The following is an 18,223-nucleotide window of genomic DNA, read 5'->3' as shown; positions in this document are numbered from 1 at the left end:
AGGGCATCTGTATCCATGGTAGTTTTGCTTACCCTTCCAAGTGCACAGGGCCTAGAATGTTTAATTAACAGAGGCCTGGGTAAGAGTCCAGATTTTAAAGATTAAGAATGTTCTTTGCCTCTTGACCCTGTCAAGCCCCAAGACAAAACTTTCCATGTGCCACCATGTGCCAGTTGAATAAAGGCCTTTGATGGCCATGTGCCCTGGCCAAGAGGACAAAACACAGATTGGTTAGAGTTTGGGACTCCTGGCCCTGGGACAGCTTGGCTCAGTCCATTGATAATTTCATCAGACACACTTCCTAATCAGTCTTCCCTCCCTCCCTCCCTCCCTCCCTCTCCCTTTCTCCCTCTCCCTCTCCCTCTCCCTCTCTCCCTCTCCCTCTCTCCCTCTCTCCCCCTCCCCCTCCCTCTCTCTCTCCCCCTCCCTCTCCCTCTCTCTCTCCCCCTCCCTCTCCCTCTTTCTCTCTCCCCCTCCCTCCCCCCTCCCCCCTCCCCCCTCGCCTCCTCAGCTAAGAGTCTGGTCTTTCCCTACATCATGCACTCCCAGTGTTCACGACATGACACATTGCTAGGTGCCCACCCTGCTTCTAGAATGCCACTATTTGCCACTTCTCAGCTGGTTGAGAAAGTCTGACAGTTACTCTATCACAAGGAATACTATTTGATCCTAACTAACCAACCGCTGCCTTAATTCTGAGGACAAATTAGAAAGACAGAAGAAAAGGGCTGCTGGTTCCAAAAACAAGGAATTTGCTTCCTCTGGATGACGGCTGCCTTCACCCAGGTTCACCCCAGATTCTGCTCAGCTCTTCCTGTGTTCCATGGGAGCTGCTGGTAGAGCTTTGTACTGGGAGATGGCACACGTGTAGAGGGGTCAAGGCTTGGTCTGCTTATAATTTTTCAAGTGGCCTTGATCAAACCATGCCACCTTTTTGGACTTCAATTGCTTTTTCTATAAATGAAGTGGCTGAACTGGTGAGGTCCCAAGGTCCCTTTTAGTTCCCACTGTTGTTTGAATTTTACTCTCCCATTCACCAGAACCAATTGAACTAGTTACTTTGCCTCTGAAGCTGGGCATGGAATACTACCACACCTCAATTTGCCATACTTTGTCCCTAGCTGTGGTCAGAAAAGCAGAGTCTGGAGGACAAGGTGATGAGATCCATGAAGTCACCTCAGCATGGGTTAGCTAAGGTAGGATCCCTTTGCTCTGAACATCATAAGCTGGCATAAAGAGCAAACTCTTCCGTTTCTAAACCTTAAAATGAGAAGAAATGACTCTGCAGTTCGTCCTTACTAATTGGTTTGCTAAAGCTCTGTCTGCTTCACTTGCTCTAGATACAAGCCTACACAGCCTGTCACCCAAATATAGTCCCACAGCAGTCAAGAGAAGAGCCTAATATCTATGGCGACAGGACATTTCAGTCACCTACCAAATGGGTCCTATCAACTCAAAGCCTCCAAGTCAATATTAGCAGTGCAGAAAAACGAAAATAAGGTTCATGTGTAGGGCACAGGAAGTTTCATATAGTATTTCTTCTCTCCCTGGAATGTAACTGTGATCAATGCCAAGTGCAAATCATTGCTTGGAAGAAAAATGCATTCGTGATCATATTCCACTGGCACCACGTCATAGATGTGCTTATGTACATTATGACTTTACAATGTGAGTGTTACTTTTAAAAATTCCACCATCTTTCCCTTCTACCGCAAAGAAGTGTCCACAGTATTGTAGCACCCTGGCTAAAACGTCCATTGATGAGAGATGACTTCAGAATCTACTAGTGAGTCCTTTAAAATGTAAGTGTTCCTGCTGGCATTGAAGCCTTCAGGTGTACACACCTTTGCATGTATTAATGCAGTCAGATGCGCCCTCCTGAAATCAGTCGGGCTGGGTGGGGACACAATGATAGTAGGTATAGACAAGGATCTCCAGAACCAGGCAGCTGAAGGTCAGAGAAAGAACATTTTGAGACTGAACCATGAGAAACTCACCTGCCAGGGGTGGTGGTGCACACCTGTCATCCCCACAGCTCAGGAGGCTAAGGATTTCGAGTTTAAAGTCAGCTTCAGAAAATATAATCAAGGTGCTAAGCAACTCAGTGAGACCCTGTCTCTAAATAAAATTCAAAATAGGGCTACGGATGTGGCTCAGTGGTCGAGTGCCCTTGAGTTCAGTCCCCAGTACCGCAGCTCACCTAACAGCTTTACCTGGGGCAGAGTGGCTCAACTTCCCTGGCTGGTACCCACTAGACATTCATAGCACACTTACGTGTCCTCCAAGTTAAGATCACCAAAAATGTCTCCAAGCATTACCAACTATCCTCAGGAAGTCAAAAAACCTGGGTGAGGACTGCCAGCCCGGAGGAGCCCCGTGGCATGATGGGAACTGAGGTTTCTTTATGTCCCTTTGAGCACATATATGGCTTCATCAAATAAGCCTCCTATTAGAGGTAATTTGCAGGAATGGGATTTTTCTTCCAAAGTGGCTTCCTGTGTTGGCAATTCCTTTCTCCTTCCCCCCTTTTCTCATCCTTCCGGACAAATGCATTCCTAGAACTGAGGCAGTTGTAGGTGGGACCTGCCAGGAAGTGAGCCACCCATCTTGCTTGGTACAACAAGTTTGGGTGGTATTGCTGCACCTTTACCAGTCACATCATCCTGAATGAATACAGCAATGAAAAACATGCAGGGAGGGTGTGCCACACGAAGCTCAGAGAGCACTGGGACGAGGCCATTTGGGAAGTTTGGTTCTCTCTGCAGAAGCTGTGGATGGTAGACATGCTCCAGAATAAACAGGATAATTATTGGCAGCACAATATATTTTCCTTCTTTTGGTTACTATTTGGTCAGAAAATATCTCAGGCCAGAATTTCATAAAGCTGAAAATGTTGGTATCTTAAGCTCTGACTTTTTCCCCCCTCCAGATTACACCTATCAAGTTCCTAAGCATCCATGTTCTCATCCACGGGTCTTGTTCCCTGGGTGAAATCAGACCAGCCTGTTCATTTGGACAGAATGTGTTGAACATATGTCTAAAGAAATGGCCCTTGGTGCCGTCCTTTTTCAGAAGTGATTTTTCTTCCTGAAGTAGCACTTCCTGAGGAAATAGGTGAGCCTCTCAAAGCAATATTCAAGCTAAGGGCTAGCTCACCCTCAGGAAGTTTTTACTGGCCAACCAGACCTCAAAGCCACTTTGAGGAAGTTTCCAGACACGGCTCAGCCCCTTGGCTAGCTCTGGGACTGTGCCAAATGCTTCCCTTCTCTGCAGTCACCTCACCTGCAGAATGTCACAAGGGGTTAGGAAAGCAGTCCCCAGAAATGCACCTTCAGCCTTCTCAGCCATGGTCTTTTTTTTTTTTTTTGTAGATATACATGACAATGGAGTGTATTTTGACATATCAGATATACATGAAGTATAACATCCCATTCTTGTGGTTGTACATGATGTGGAGTGACACTGGTCGTGTATTCATATATGAACAAAGAAAAGTTATGTCTGATTCATTCTACTGTCTTTCCTATTCCCATGCTCCCTTCCTTCCACCCCCCCCCCCGTCCAGTCTGGTGAAACCCCCCCAAAACATACACACACACACACACACCCTACCTAGTATGAGTCAGCATCCACCTATCAGAAACAACATTCGGTCTTTGGTTTCTTGGGATTGGTTTATTTCACTTAGCATGATAGTCTCCAGATCCATCCATTTACCTGCAAATGCTATAATTTCACTTCTCTTTATGGCTGAGTAATATTCCATTGAGTACATGTACCACATTCTCTTTATCCATTCATCTGTTGAAGGGCACCAAACTTGGTTCCATAGTTGAGCTATTGTGAATTGGGCTGCTATATACATGGATGTGTTGGCAAGGTCTTCTCCCCTATAAATGGAGCTCAGAGGAGCATCTGCCTTGTGGTGTTACTGTACTGAGTTATGAAGCTCGGTATGTGCCCTGTCTGGCCATGCTAGGCCCTCTCAATGTCCCAAACACAAAATGAATTAAATTATTTGGTGACCTTTCAGCCTTCCAGATGGGCAGCTGAACATTCAGGGCTTAGTTACCTTCGTGGTTTGCTTTTGTCTTCCCAAGTTTTTTGGCCACTTGAAGGCAGAACCCACACTAACCTTTTTAAAAATCATCATCACCATCAGCAGCAGCAAGAGCAGCAGCAGCCAGTTTGGGACACAGAATCCCTCTGTGCACAGATGACTCTTGTTTGGCAAGTTTTACTGGAAGGAAGAGTGTTTTAATTAGAGAAATAACTCTTAGTGTTTGAGGTATAGAGTGAAAATGTCAGAATTTGAGACAGTATTAAGATTGAGAAATAAATCCTTGTTGTATACCCAAAACACATATGCTTTCAACTAAAAGATCATGGGACCAAGAATCAGAAGACCCATCCCAGTTCTTTCCCATCTGGGCAACTTTGAGCAAGAATATGACTTCTCTGGGCCTCATTTGCTCCATTTCAGACTTCTAAATACATGTTTTAGTCCATGGAATTTAGTTTTTCCTGTGATGATTATCTAAGTCACTGGGTATTGGAGTCCCACAAAGTCCCATAAAGAAGTAGAAGTGTAGTGTGCTTGGCTAGAACAACTTGGGTTTGAATCTTGACTTTGCCATTTATCCACTGTGACCTTAGGCAAGTTGTTTAACCTCTCTGTGTTCCAGTATCTTCTTATAAAACATAATCAACCTCATAGTCATTTGCAGATTAAATGGAACATACTCAGAGTAGATGTCTGGCATATAGTAAGCATGCTATATATGTGCTTTTTTTTAATTTTGTTGGATGTCTCTGGAAAGAAAAACCTGCCAGGAAAAAAAAAAAAGATGAAATTATAATCAGAAATCTTAGTGTTTAGATTTTTCCATTTCATGAACCAAATTTATCAACTATTTAAGAAATAAAGACATTAAACGTTTTCCCTTTTAGTTTCTGATCTATCATTTCCCCTAACCTATAATCCATCAAATACCACCACCACCACCCCGTTTCCTGAATAGGAAAATCATAGCTCTAATCTCTATGTAGTAAATATTAAATCCCACCAAAGTGTCAAAATGAGTGCCCACACATGGAACCAATTCTATCTACTTTCTATGTTGACTGTCACCCTGGAACAGAGTGTCTCAAATATCGGTGTGCATGTGAATTACTTGTTCCAGTGCTAACTCACCAATTCTGGGACCAGAAACTCCACCTTGCTAAGAAGCTCCCAGGTGACGCTGATGCTGCATGTCCTCCTATGACACTCGGAGTAACAAAGCCTCAGAAATTTAGAATCATTTGAGGATGCAGGGCACTTGGGGCACGCCTGACCCTAGCTGGGGGCAGACATTCAGGAACTCACTGCCTGGATCCCTCCCCAGCCCCAGGCTCACCAACTCTGGTTTAAGGAGTTGAAAAGTCTAATAGCCAAAAGGATAAGCCAAGGACTGTAGAAATCCCACCTACTTTTTTTCATTTCCCTCTACTATGAAAATATCCAAGAAACAGCTGGTACCACACAGTCGGGCCTGTTTATGGCGTCAAGTTATCCGCACTGCAATTCTTCCCTCTATTTCTATTGTTGGGACAAGATGTGTGAGGTGCAGGTGCTAAACCAGACCCTCGAAAAGGAACACTGGATTCCCTGCAGAAATCATTCCACTAGGGCCCAGTTAATGGAATATGTTTTGGGTGTATTTAATAGTATTGGGGTGGGGATCTTTAAACTTCCCAAAAATCTCTACTCTGATGGAGGCCTCATATCGAAAAGCCTTGCCTGCTATCACAAACAACAGTAAAGCAGATATTTTTAATAAGGCAGAGCCTCTGCTCCTGAACAAAAAGAAAACCAAATTTTTCTAGGTTGAAATATTTCTGAAATGAAGGAAATGTCTGCAATAACCTTGATGCTGATTTTTTTTTTCCAAAAAGAAATGGAAGATGATAGTTTTTTATGAAAACTCAGAGGAGGAACAACTTGTAGATCTATTTGATATGCTATTAATAACACATATATTTTTATCCATGTTGTTAATCTCTGGCTGTAATATATTGAAAGAATGAGTGTTTTGCTGCCAAGTAATGAGAAAGGGATGTTATAGTGCAATGTGTAAAATTGATCTGATGACCTGATTCACATTTTGCTTTTTTTTTTTTAGAAATTATAAATCTCAAAGTTTGTTTGTTTATTGATACTGGGGATTGAAATCAGGGGCACTCAACCACTGAGTCACATCACCAGCCCGATTTTGTATTTTATTTAGAGTCAGGGTCTCACTGAATTGTTTAGCACCTCACTTTTGCTGAGGCTGGCTTTAAACTCTCGATCCTCCTGCCTCAGCCTCCTGAGCCACAGGGATCACAGGCATGTATCACCATTCCCAGCTTCAAAGTTTATTCTTTACCCACAAATTATATACCAGTCCTAGTTTCCAAAATCAGAAAAGACTCACATCTACTTTGGAAAGGGGTATTTCACGTTTGGGAGCATAAAATGCTGTCAGTCTTATGTATTGTATTTTTTAAAAAATGTGAGTTAGACTGGCCATAAGAATTGCTAATGCTCTGAACTTTTGCACAGGAGAAATATAATCCTGGCAGTAAACATCTGTTCCTTTTTATGTGCATTTGTGGTTCTTTAATATGAATGTTTCTGCAACAGCTGTAGCTTTTCTAATCTCTAAATGGAATCTCTGTGTCCTTTAGAGTAATTACCTCAAAGTTCGAGTCATCTAACCTGAGAATTCTGATTAAATCCAGTAGGAATTATGGAAAACCAAATGACTGTTACTAGGAGAGGATCCCATTGTGTCTTGCAGGAAGTACTTTTTCCATCCCCAGAGCCTTTGGTTAGTTCTAGAGGTCAGCTAGTTCTGAAATGATTAAATAAATGTAAGATGTTGCCTGTGAATCCAGCCATTGACATGCAGATGAGTGGGGTTTCCACTGTCTGAGCAAGTTACATTGTTTCATTTTTTTTAACTTTGTTTCAAACTAAACATTAAAATAGATTGTTGTGGGTTCCATTTAAATGTTCCAAACACATACTTTTACAATTTTTTAATGGTTTTTCTTATTATCATCGTTATAGTTTCTGGTTTCAGGATAATCACTTGAGATTTCTACGTCTCTGATGATTGTTGTGTACTAGGATAGTGATTGCCTAATCGAATATTCAGGAAAACCAGAGAAGTAGGAGCAGCCAGATAAGGAAAAGATTTGTTTGTCTCTTAGTGGTTCCCAAATCTCACTCACTTAATGGACCGAGAATCCCTGCCAATGAAATAGGAGAAACCCCTCTTGATAGCAAACTTAAATTCCCTGCTCTCAGGGACAGAGAAGTCTAGTCTCAACAAGTGGGAAAATTAAGTCAGGTGCCCAGGAAAAGAAAGATAAAACCATATAGCAATTGAAGGCAGTCTACCTAAACAAAGGAACTAGTTTTGCAAGACTTTGCATACAGAAGCCATTTCTGAAGGCTCATTTTATGTAACTGGACAAAGGCTGAATGGGGCATCCGTAGACGTTCACTAAGAGTCTCAGGAATGAAGCAGCTGAGTTATTCTTCAGAGGATTAGAATCCCTGATTAGAATGCCCCTGCCAGCATTCAATCCGTTCCTTCATTCATTTTATACATGTACATATACAATATTAATTAAAGCTTAACCTCTTCTAAATTTTTCGATGAGACGTTAAGTAGGACTTCATTATTTTCTTTCCAAATGCTTGTCATCTTTCTTTAGAGACTTCTGCTCTAGATCTTGAAATAGCCACCAACACTTAGTATTTTGAAAGGGAAAAAAGAAATGAAAGAAGAGAAACTGGGAGAAATGGTATGGGTGTTGAAGACACATGATGAGAAATTTTTTGGCACTGAACTATGCAGTAGGAGGACAGAAAAAAACATGGTGGGGGGGTTCTCTCCCCAACCCTTATTTCTCATGGGGCCATGGAAGAGAAGAAGGCAAAGATGCTAAGTTTAACTTGATCCCCCTCAGGCAATGGACACTTGTTAATGCCTCAGGCCCTGCCTCAGATGCAAGGGCACAAAACTCTACAGGCCAAGGTCCCAGCTGGCAGGAGCTCACAAATCTAAACAGGTGAACTAATCCTTCCAGTACGGTGGCACACACTCCAAGTGGAAACACAGGAGTCAGCTAACTCCTCCCAGACACCCTTATGCCCTCACTGGTTGAGATAACAGAAACAATACCTATGTCTTGGTTTACTTCAAGTTAGATGAGGCAATGTACTTAGGAGGCTACCTGAGATGAAGTAAGTATTTAATGAATAGTATTTTTTTTAAATTTAGGGTGCCTCATCTAGTAGCCAGGCTTATAATAAGAACTCAGTAAATTTGAGCTGTTAACATCAGCATCATTATTCTCGTACCTTGTATACAACAACAAATATTCCTTTATTTCTCATCCTCCTTACTGTCAATTCCCTTTAGAAGCCAACAGCCTGGAAGACCTTCTCCCCAGCTGGGGAGAAGGTGTCTTCAGTGCCCCCAGGATGGCCAGAACATTCCCCTCCATTCTGCAGGTTTCAATTATAGAAACCAAAGCAGTGTGTGATCCCAACCTGAAGGCCTGAGTCTTCATAACTGGGAATACAAACATACACCAATAAGATCTTAGAAACAATACACGGCTGCCTGCTGTTACAACAAATAATTAACATTTTTTCAAGTTAATTAACATCAACTCCTCACAGAATAGCAGCAGGGGAGGGCTGTGTGGGTAGGACTGGAACTGAGCTGCGAGGGTTCAGAATGTTCATCTGAGTTGAGAGACAAGGAGCATGGGGATGGATCCTACAGGTGAGAGTTGTGGATCTGAGCTGGATGATTATCAGTAGTGAAAAAGGACAGGGACACCCAGGGCACTTGCTGCACCTCAGCTCAATGCCAGGCCTTGTAGGCATGTTGGCTCTCGTAATCTTCACCACATTACTTCTCCCGCAGTTCACTAATGAGACTCTGCCAATCCAGGCAGCCTTTCCATCACAAATCTTGAAAGTACTATTAGTGAATGCATTTTAAAAATAGGCAACAATCTGACTTTTCTCTAGTTTGAAGAAATCTCCCTTCCCTTGCCTTAATATATTAAATCCCTAAGTCCTGTAACATCTGGAAGGGCAGTACTGGAGACCTTAGTGATTGACAGTCCAGGGAAGCCAGGTACTGCAGCTTCAGGCTCCTACTGATGGTTCCCAGACCAGGCAGAGCCACCTTGGTTGGGTCCAAAGGCACTGGGAAACACAAGCCAGCCACCTGCCCACAGGGACCAGCCCTCCCCATCCCAGATGTCAGTAGACTAATGGGAAGAAGCCAGTGTCTCGGAGGTCCTAGGAGGAGGGTGTGGGGATGCCAGCAGCCTCACTCTGGCATCCTTTATGGTGCTCCTCACCAGACACATGTCTGGGCAGCAAAGAATGAGCTAAGCCTGTGGTTTAGGCAGAGTGTTCATGGGAGCTAACCCTGTAGTTCAGACAAAGTAAAGATGATCAGTTCATCAGCCAGGAAGGACAGAAACATCTTCTCTGCTCACAGAACATGTCAGTGGCTGTGCACAGCACTGATCCCTGGCCAAGCTGCCTTCCGTTGCATAACTTTGATGCTAACCAGTTTTGGATGATTCTATCTGGCAGGGAGCACATTATGGATCAATGAGTAGAAATCCCTGGATAAATCAAAGATTGTACATGCTCTGCTCTGCCTCTGGGCTATTTAGATCTGTCTTTATTCTGTTCAATTCCTTCCCAATATTTTTTGTGGTGTTGTCACGTTAGAACATTGTGCATAGAGCTGTGGCAATTAAGATGAAGCAGTTATTTAGAGTTCTGTAAGGAGGGAAAAGTGTATGTACCATCAACATAATACAAAGAGGACATGGTAGGTCCTTGCCTTTCAAAAGAGACATGGCAAACAACAAGGATAGTCAGGAGAGAGATTCAGAGAGTAATTTGCACAAAAACCACAACGAATATATGGTGAAGTCAGAACTTGAACCTTGACCAGCAGAGCCCATGTTCTTATCCATTATCTTATCCTGTTTCGAGAAAGCAAAACAGTCTTCATTTTCACCAGCAGCTCTGGGAGGACATATTGTCCATGGTATAAAATATGCATTGAATCATATGTCCTGATGAGTCATCCTCAGGACAGACCAGTTGCTTTTGAATAAGAAAACAGAATCCCTGACTAGGAGATAATTTTCTCTTTGCAAAGTTATGGATCATTGGGGCACAATAAATATTTATTGGGATATTGTGCTAGGCAGCACAACATAAATAAGGGAATTATGTATGCATATGTAAATGGTTGTAGCACAAGGTGGTAGGTAACCCATGGAGGGAAGGAGATATAGGAGCCCTATTATGGAAGTTTGGAGAATGGGCAGATTGCTTCAGAGAAGCTTAAACAATGAGCTAGACCTTGAAGGCTGATTAAGGACCAAAATGTTTTCATTATTATGATTCTTATGTATTAAAATACATTGTCATATATTTTAGCTACCAAGTTAATCAAGTTAATCAAGCCAGGTATGATGATGGTCAGGCCAACATTAAAGGAAATGCCTACCTCAACAAAATGCCTCTCCCCAGCCTTTCACAACAGCTAGGAAGCCAGACCTTTTATGTATTAACTTATTTGATTATCAAAACAATAGTATAGCCCAGTATGGTGGCATATGCCTGTAATCCCACAGCTTGGGAAGTTGATGCAGGAGGATCTCGAGTTCACAGCCAGCCTCAGCAACTTAACAAGGTCCTAAGCAATTCAGGAGGTACCTGTCTCTAAATAAAATATTTTTTTAAAAAAGGGGATTGGGATGTGGCTCACTGGTTAAGCACCCCTAGGTTCAATCCCTCCTACCCCCTAAAAAAAGTATATTCCCATTTTACAGAAAACTCACATCTCCAGACTTCCAGAAGCAACTTCTTATTTCCTTGCTCCTCCAATAAATCTCTTCAAGGCTTTCAAAAAATATATATATAAGGTCTTTATCAAAAGAACTCTAGAGCAAAGCTTGGCAACTATAATCAACTTTAACTCAACGCTGGGAGGTTGGGTTTTAGAGTCACAAGACCTGGGTTTGAGTCCAAGTGATGAATAGCCATGTCACTTTCTAAACTTAGTTCCCACTCCTGTGAAATGAGGATAAGCATTATATCCACAACCCGCATCACAGGTAAGCCTGTCAAGCACCTATCATGTATAAGGTTCTCTTCTCGGTGATGGACACACAGCATTGACCAAGGCAGAGCTGGTCTCTGTTCTGTTGTGCCCGCATTTCTAGTGAAGACGGACAAGGAAGTCCCAGTTGGTAATGAGTCTTATGGAGAACATAAGGTAAGAGGGTCTATAGATCCTTGGGGAGGGCTGGGGATATAGCTCAGTTGGTAGAGTGCTTGTCTGTATGCATAAGGCCCTAGGTTCAATCCCAAGCACCATCAAAAAGAAAAGAAAATAGCTGGGGAGCTGGTCAGGACAGATCTCTCTGATACCTCACTATGGAGAGCTAGTTACATGAGAATTTAGAAAGGGACCCTCAGGCTTCTAAGAAAGAGTTTCTGCAAAGACTCTGGGGGCAATGAGCTTCCCATGTTAGACGCCTCTGCAGCTGGAGGGTAAAGAGCAAGGAACAAAGCCACAGAAGAGGAGCTCAGCCTGACGTGGCTGAACAGGAGAGGCAGGGACAGCCCAGAGCTTGGAGGGCCACAGTAGGCCCTGCCTGAGAACTTTATTCCAAAATTGATGGGAAGTCATCAGAAGATTTTAAGCAGCAGAGAAATGTACTCTGTTATACTTTTAAAAGCTCCCTCTGGCTGCTCTGTGGACAATGGATTGTAGGAGGCTGAGAGGGAACACAGGGAGAGCTGTTAGGAATATAAGTGAGTAATGAGGTAATTGAAGGTGGAAATAAATATCATTTCTTAAGAACTTTCAAAGCACTAATCGGTGGTTATTAATAGGTCCACTGCGACTCATTAAATAAGGTGCGTAATGACAACATGTCTGTTTCAAATGGCACAAAAGATAAGAAAGAGCAGATGAGGAACTTATTCAAATTTTAGGTTGCCAATCAAGCCGTATATTCCAATGGACATCCCTAATGTTTGTGAAGATGATGAAGAGTACCTAACTCAGTAGGAGATGCTCAGCCAGATTTTAGTCTCCTGACCAATGTGGCTGTAAAAATAAAAATCAGTTGATATGTACATAGTCTGAAAAATCATCCAAGAATAAACCTTACCAGTTGGAGTGAAACATTTAAATGGAAGTTAGAGATGTCATACTGAATAGTCTGATGCCAAATCATGATCATTCAACAGGTCCCCTGGGTTTGCAAAGCGTATTATGTGCCTGTCCCCCTAATATGGTCTGGGATCACAGTATCTAATATCAATGGCTTTTTGTGTATGTGCTGAGGATTGATCCCAGAGGCACTTAACCACTGAGTCACATTCCCAGCCCTTTTTTATTTTTTGAGACAGGGTCTCACTAAGTTGCTCAGGGCCTTATTAAGTTGCTGAAGCTGGCTTTGAACTTGCACTCCTCCTACCTCAGCCTCCCAAGTCACTGGGTTTACAGGTGTGCGCCACCATGGTTGGCTTCAGTTGGCCTTTTAATGCAAGCTGAACCTGCTTATAATGAGCACCGTGAAATCCCAGCCTACTGCTCTCATCCTTTCTGGTCATTTTATCATAATCCTATTTCCTTTGCTTTAGCTCTTTTCCAAAGTATCAGCTTGCTATTATGTCCTGAAATACATGAATATTTTAATATAATTCCCCTTTTTTGAGGGACAGACTTATTTTCTATCATCTTTAATGAAATTTCCAGAGATATATGATACAGGCAATTATGTTAATGAGATTTATGTTTATTTCTTTTTTAAAAAAAGACCCTTTAGACCAGTGTTGTCATTCAAAGCCATTAAAGTGATGGTTCTCACACTCATTTATGTCTAAGCTCCCTTGAGACACACAAGTTAATGTGTTCCTAGTTACTTTAGTAGAAGTTCATATGCCCTTATCCAGTTAATTTATTTAAATTAATTTGCATGACAACGGATGGATTAAATTGGTTAATTATCTTGATGTCTAGAATATGAAGTGTTAAAAGCCAGATGTTAGCTGAGCTCAATTAAAGAGCAAAGTGTTCACACTTCATGTGAATAACAAGATATGATCTTTTCTAGAATCCCCTTTTTAAAAATATGACTTCTAGAGGCTGAGGTTGTGGCTCAATGGAAGAGCACTAGTCTACCACGTACAAGGCACTGGGTTCCATCCTCAGCACCACATAAAAATAAATAAATAAATGTCCAACCACAACATAAAAAAAGTGTAAAAAAAAAATTAGTTCTAGTACCATGTGCTCGCTATCCCAGATAATGCTCCAAACACTCTTTTTGAATAAGTATATATGGATTTATTGGGCTTAACAATATCCAGTTAAAATCTGGCTTTTAATGTGTCACTCAGAAGACCCTCAAACAATTAAAGAATTTTTGAATGATAATGCAAATTTACTCTGAGGCTATGTAAAACATTAGTGCCTGTGGAGACTGCACACCCATCTAAAATCTGCCAATGTATTTTCTTGCCTTAAATTTATCTCACCCCTGTGGATCTCAAAATCCATTGGTGTCACAGTCACCTGCAGAACTGAGCAGAAATACACATGCCCAGGCCCCATCCTCCCAAGTCAAAAGTTCAGATCTTTGGTGGTGTTTAATAATGCCTCAGGTGTTCTGATGAATACCAAAGTTGAGAATCACTAGCTTTTGGTATGCTAGTCCCTCTGAAAAGAAATATCCCATTGGAGTGAACTGTGGGGGAACCAAAGATTGAGCACTTAGTATAGTAATAGCAAAAAATTCCTGAAAACCATTATTCCCTACGTGTGTGAATGTTTATGTGTGTCTATATACATATATGTATGTAAATATCCATATGCACCTATATCTGTGTGTATGTATGCATACATACATACACACAGATATGTGGACATAACTTGTAGTTTATCAACAAAATACCCAGTAGGTGGAACTTAAGGGCCCTGTGCAAAGGGTGTCTCATTCTTTCTTGGGAATGGAATAAAAATTGCATGTGTCCCATTCTGGAGACGATAAGAATCAAGAATCCTTTTAAAATAAATCTGTTAAGTTTTCCCATGACCCAACCGGGACTTCTCAGTCTCCATGTTTCCCAGCAGTACCCCAACCAATAAACCTGCCAATTAAGCAACTGAATATCATTATTGTGAATGTAATTACAGACAGCAATTATGAGCTTGTAAATTCCTCCCATGAATACAGCTCTTTTCCCAAACCATCTTAAGCTCTTTTCTTAGGAAAGTGGAAAGCAATCCTATCCCTCACCTCACCCCAAATGTGGCCTCCCTTGCTTAGAAGACACTCCTCCTTGCTGGCCCGAGGGTCATGCTGAGCAAGCTTTAATGGCTGTGCTATAAAGCAGAGCGCCCCCTTGGGGTGCAGTGCTTTTCAGCATCTTTTACATAAAGTTTCTCTAGGGAGCAGATCTCTTAATCTCTTGTTGGGACTGGGGCATTAGTACCAAATTTTAAGAATCATTGCAGAAAAATCAAAGGATGGAACTCTGAAGAATAATGTCAGTATTTTAACATTATTGAAATTAAGCTTTAAAAGGTGCAATTCACTAAGGATTTAGAGTCTCTGAAAATAAAGTTGGCACTGTAGAAGCATGCATAGGCGAGAAGGCTTCACATGTCTGTAGAAATAAAATTAATCTTCTTCAAGCCCAGAATTAACCCTTGCATTCATTTACTGTATATTTAGTTCATGAAAACCTTAAACCCTCCTGGATAATAGGTGCTTGAAAGAGTTCTACACAGACGTGTTTGGCTTGAGATGCAATGCAGTCTGCCAAGATCCCAATCTGTTGTTTCATTTTAGTGGATAGTGAGAATAAGTAATTGCACTAGTAGTTGGTTGAAAAGGGGAAGAACTGCATGCAGACCTGTTTGATTCACCATGCGATGAGTGATACCATATAAACTCTGAGAAGAAAGTTCCCGTATTTATTTAACTTACCTGATACTATGCCTCACACGGCCCTTTGCATAGAATCAATTTTCAGAGCTCTTCTCTGAATAAGTTTAAATATCACACCCAGCAGTTAGCATGATGTATGACATTTTTAAAGAAGACATTGCTTACAAGCCAAAAGAACTACTTCAAGCCATAGCATTTCCATAAACTATAACCAAAAAATCAGGCACTGATTATGCCTTTGTTGTTGTTGATGATGATGTTTTTGTTCATGGATGTCTCCTGGTGTAGAAGTAGAATGTGCCTGGGCATCAGAACTTTTTCAGAGTAACATGAAAATTCAGAAGTACCAATACAACTTTCATAAGTGACCTGGAGGAGCTGATACTTTTAGAGAAGCTAACCTGATCAAACTCGGCTGAAGATATCTAGTGGCATTAAGTGAGGGTACTTATTTCACTTAGCATGACAGTCTCCAGTTCCATCCGTTTACCAGCAAATGCCATAATTTCATTTATCTTTGTGGCTGAGTATTATTCCAATGCAACCACAAAAATGGAAAGTTATACTCCATGTAGGTATAATATGTCAAAATACACCTTACTGACATTTATATCTAAAAAGAACAAAAAAGATACCTTAAAAAAAAGAGGGTGCGGGGCTGGGGTTATAGCTCAGCGTTATAGCGCTTGCCTCGCACTTGTGAGGTACTGGGTTCGATCCTCAGCACCACATAAAAAATAAATAAATAAAATTTTAAAAGAGGGTGCTTATGAAAACCTTAAGCCTTTTTTACTCTTTTATTAAATAATTTGAATTCCTTTTAAATGTTTGAAAAGTAGGTTAAAATTCCCTAGGCTGAGTACAGGTCAGATGGACTTATCTCTAAAAGCACCAGGGATACAAGCATCTAGGATCTTTTGATAACTTTAGCATAAAAGAAAATTCATGAGTGAATTACAGTCTTTCAGTCACCGTGTATGACCACTTTAAGAGGAAGACTCTTTATAGTTTTTCTAAGGCTAAGAATTTCTAGAAATATGAGTGACCAGATAGGTTATATTTTTAAAATATGTATTTTATACACACACACACACACTCTCTCACATCCCTCCACAGATATATATGTGTGTGTATACACACAGATATATAACATATATATATACCTGTGAATCTATACAGATTTATATGTACTTTTGAATATGTATAGTATATATCTGTAAATATCTGTGTACATACATAGATGTATACACACATTTGCTCATTTTTTTTTGCTCTGTACTTTATATCCATATAAAGATATGAAAAGAGAAAAATTGCAACCAGGGAAGATTAATATAAGAAATTCTTCATTATATTATCCTATCTTTTTCCATTTTCTAGAGGGCAGACCCTCAAGTCCCTATAAATTGAATAGGAAAAAGTATATAAAACACATAAATAATTAACCACCGGGTACAGCTGCCAAAGAGATTTTGGGCTCATCGTTCTATTATTAGGCCACAGCTAAAGTACTAACTGCTTCATTTCACCTGATCTCATTGCCAACTTGGGACTACATTGAAATCATTTACAAAACTTTTATATTTGAAAGATCCAGTTCTTCTTCTTCTTCTTCTCCTCCCCTCTTCCCCCAACCATCGGGGTAGAAGGTGGTAAGAACAGAGTTGTCACTCTCAGTGTGGCCACGTGAGTGCCTCTCATTTAAGTAACAAGGTGTCCCTCAGGTCAGCCTGTGATAAAACCCAAGTCAAACAAGGCTGAGTCCCGGATGTTTTATGTCCTGAGGATCCGACCTAAGGTCATGGCCAGCCCTGATTTGATTCTCAAGACCTCAAATGGTCATGTAAGCAGTGACATAAATGGGTGTAAACTTCCTCTTGGGCCATTGCCGTGGAAGGGGGACGGGTGAAAGTACAGCCGTGCCAGGGTGGAACACATGTCCTCCTAGACACTGGGCATAAGCAGGAGTGTTCATTACTCGGACGGGCAACCTAGCCATGGTGGCTAGATGCCCAAGGCTGACGAATTCCGCATCATGTCACTGCCTTCAAGTGGAGGTCCATGTGAATACTGTCAGCCCCAAAGAATTGAGAAACCGCCTGCCTTCCAGAACTCTGCATCTCAGCAAAGCCTCCACACCACCAACAGCTTGTCACCTCGTGTTTTTCAACCCCCTAGAAAATGGCCTTCCAGCCTGGGACAAACCGAAGCACTGTCCAGACCGGGAGGAGGACTGGAAGCTAGTAGGAATGTCCGAAGGCTGCCTACACAGGAAGAGCCATTCAGAGAGGCGCAGCACCCTGAAAAATGAACAGGCGTCACCGCATCTCATCCAGGCCACTTGGACCAGCTCCATATTCCACCTGGACCATGAGGATGTGAACGACCAGAGCATCTCAAGTGCCCAGACCTTCCAGACGGAAGAGAAGAAATGCAAAGGTAACTGGACTTATTTGTTTTTTCTTTTTGAAAACATTTATTGCATATTTCTATACAGAAGAAAGAATCTCCCTGTAACTGTATACTCGGTCTCTGATTCCTCCAAGGCACCGTATTCACGTGTTCCGATTCAGGTTGCATTGGGATGCTTGGGGAAATGTCTTCTCCCCAAATTATATCTTTGGGGAGAAGACATTTCTATTGCTTTAATTAGCAGAAGTGTGGGTAGCTTGGGCTTTCATTCTGTTTTTTTTTTTTTTTTTTTTTTTGCATCTGAGTAGAAACAGACTGTTGGATGTGAAAAGGTTTGCTTTGAAGTGTGTGTATGGGCGTGTGTACACACGTGTGTTTTTCTTTTCCCAGTTGTGCCAGTGGTTAACGGGATTTCGATGCCTGCCTTTAACCTAAATAGACGATTTGTGCTCAATAGAGAGGTTTTAAGTTGTTGTCCTTTACTCATTAAATCCTATGTCATCATCCTGAAAAGAGAGATTATGGTGTTAGGAGGTTGTCACCTCATAAGAAAAAAAAAAATAGTTAAACTGGCCTAAGTTCCTGATTGCATGAGATTTAGCTGTTCTTTACCTCACGTCGCCTCCACCCTGACAGATGTCTTGGTGCTGATCGCTTTATTGTCTTAGGGCTCCCCAAAACCTTTGCTTCTTAAATCAGTTTGTGTCATTAAGTGTTCAAGAAATCAATTTGTGTCTTTAAATGTCCAAGTTCATGA

General features: G+C 41.5%; 1 protein-coding gene across 3 annotated transcripts in view; it reads left to right on the top strand.

Annotated features, from left to right (window-relative positions):
• The window catches only part of Thrb (thyroid hormone receptor beta), a 372,625-nt gene that overhangs the window by 282,285 nt on the left and 72,117 nt on the right, over positions 1–18,223 (top strand). For all 3 annotated transcript variants that reach the window (XM_071619528.1, XM_071619521.1, XM_027923190.2), the window contains exon 4: positions 17,233–17,493. In XM_071619528.1, the coding sequence (XP_071475629.1) occupies positions 17,233–17,493 (261 nt within the window). The remainder of the gene's footprint in view (positions 1–17,232; positions 17,494–18,223) is intronic.

This window comes from Marmota flaviventris, chromosome 1, assembly GCF_047511675.1.
Source record: "Marmota flaviventris isolate mMarFla1 chromosome 1, mMarFla1.hap1, whole genome shotgun sequence".
Taxonomy (NCBI): Eukaryota; Metazoa; Chordata; class Mammalia; order Rodentia; family Sciuridae; genus Marmota; species Marmota flaviventris.
Note: the sequence above shows the minus strand (reverse complement) of the source record. Positions and strands in the feature narration are given on the sequence as shown.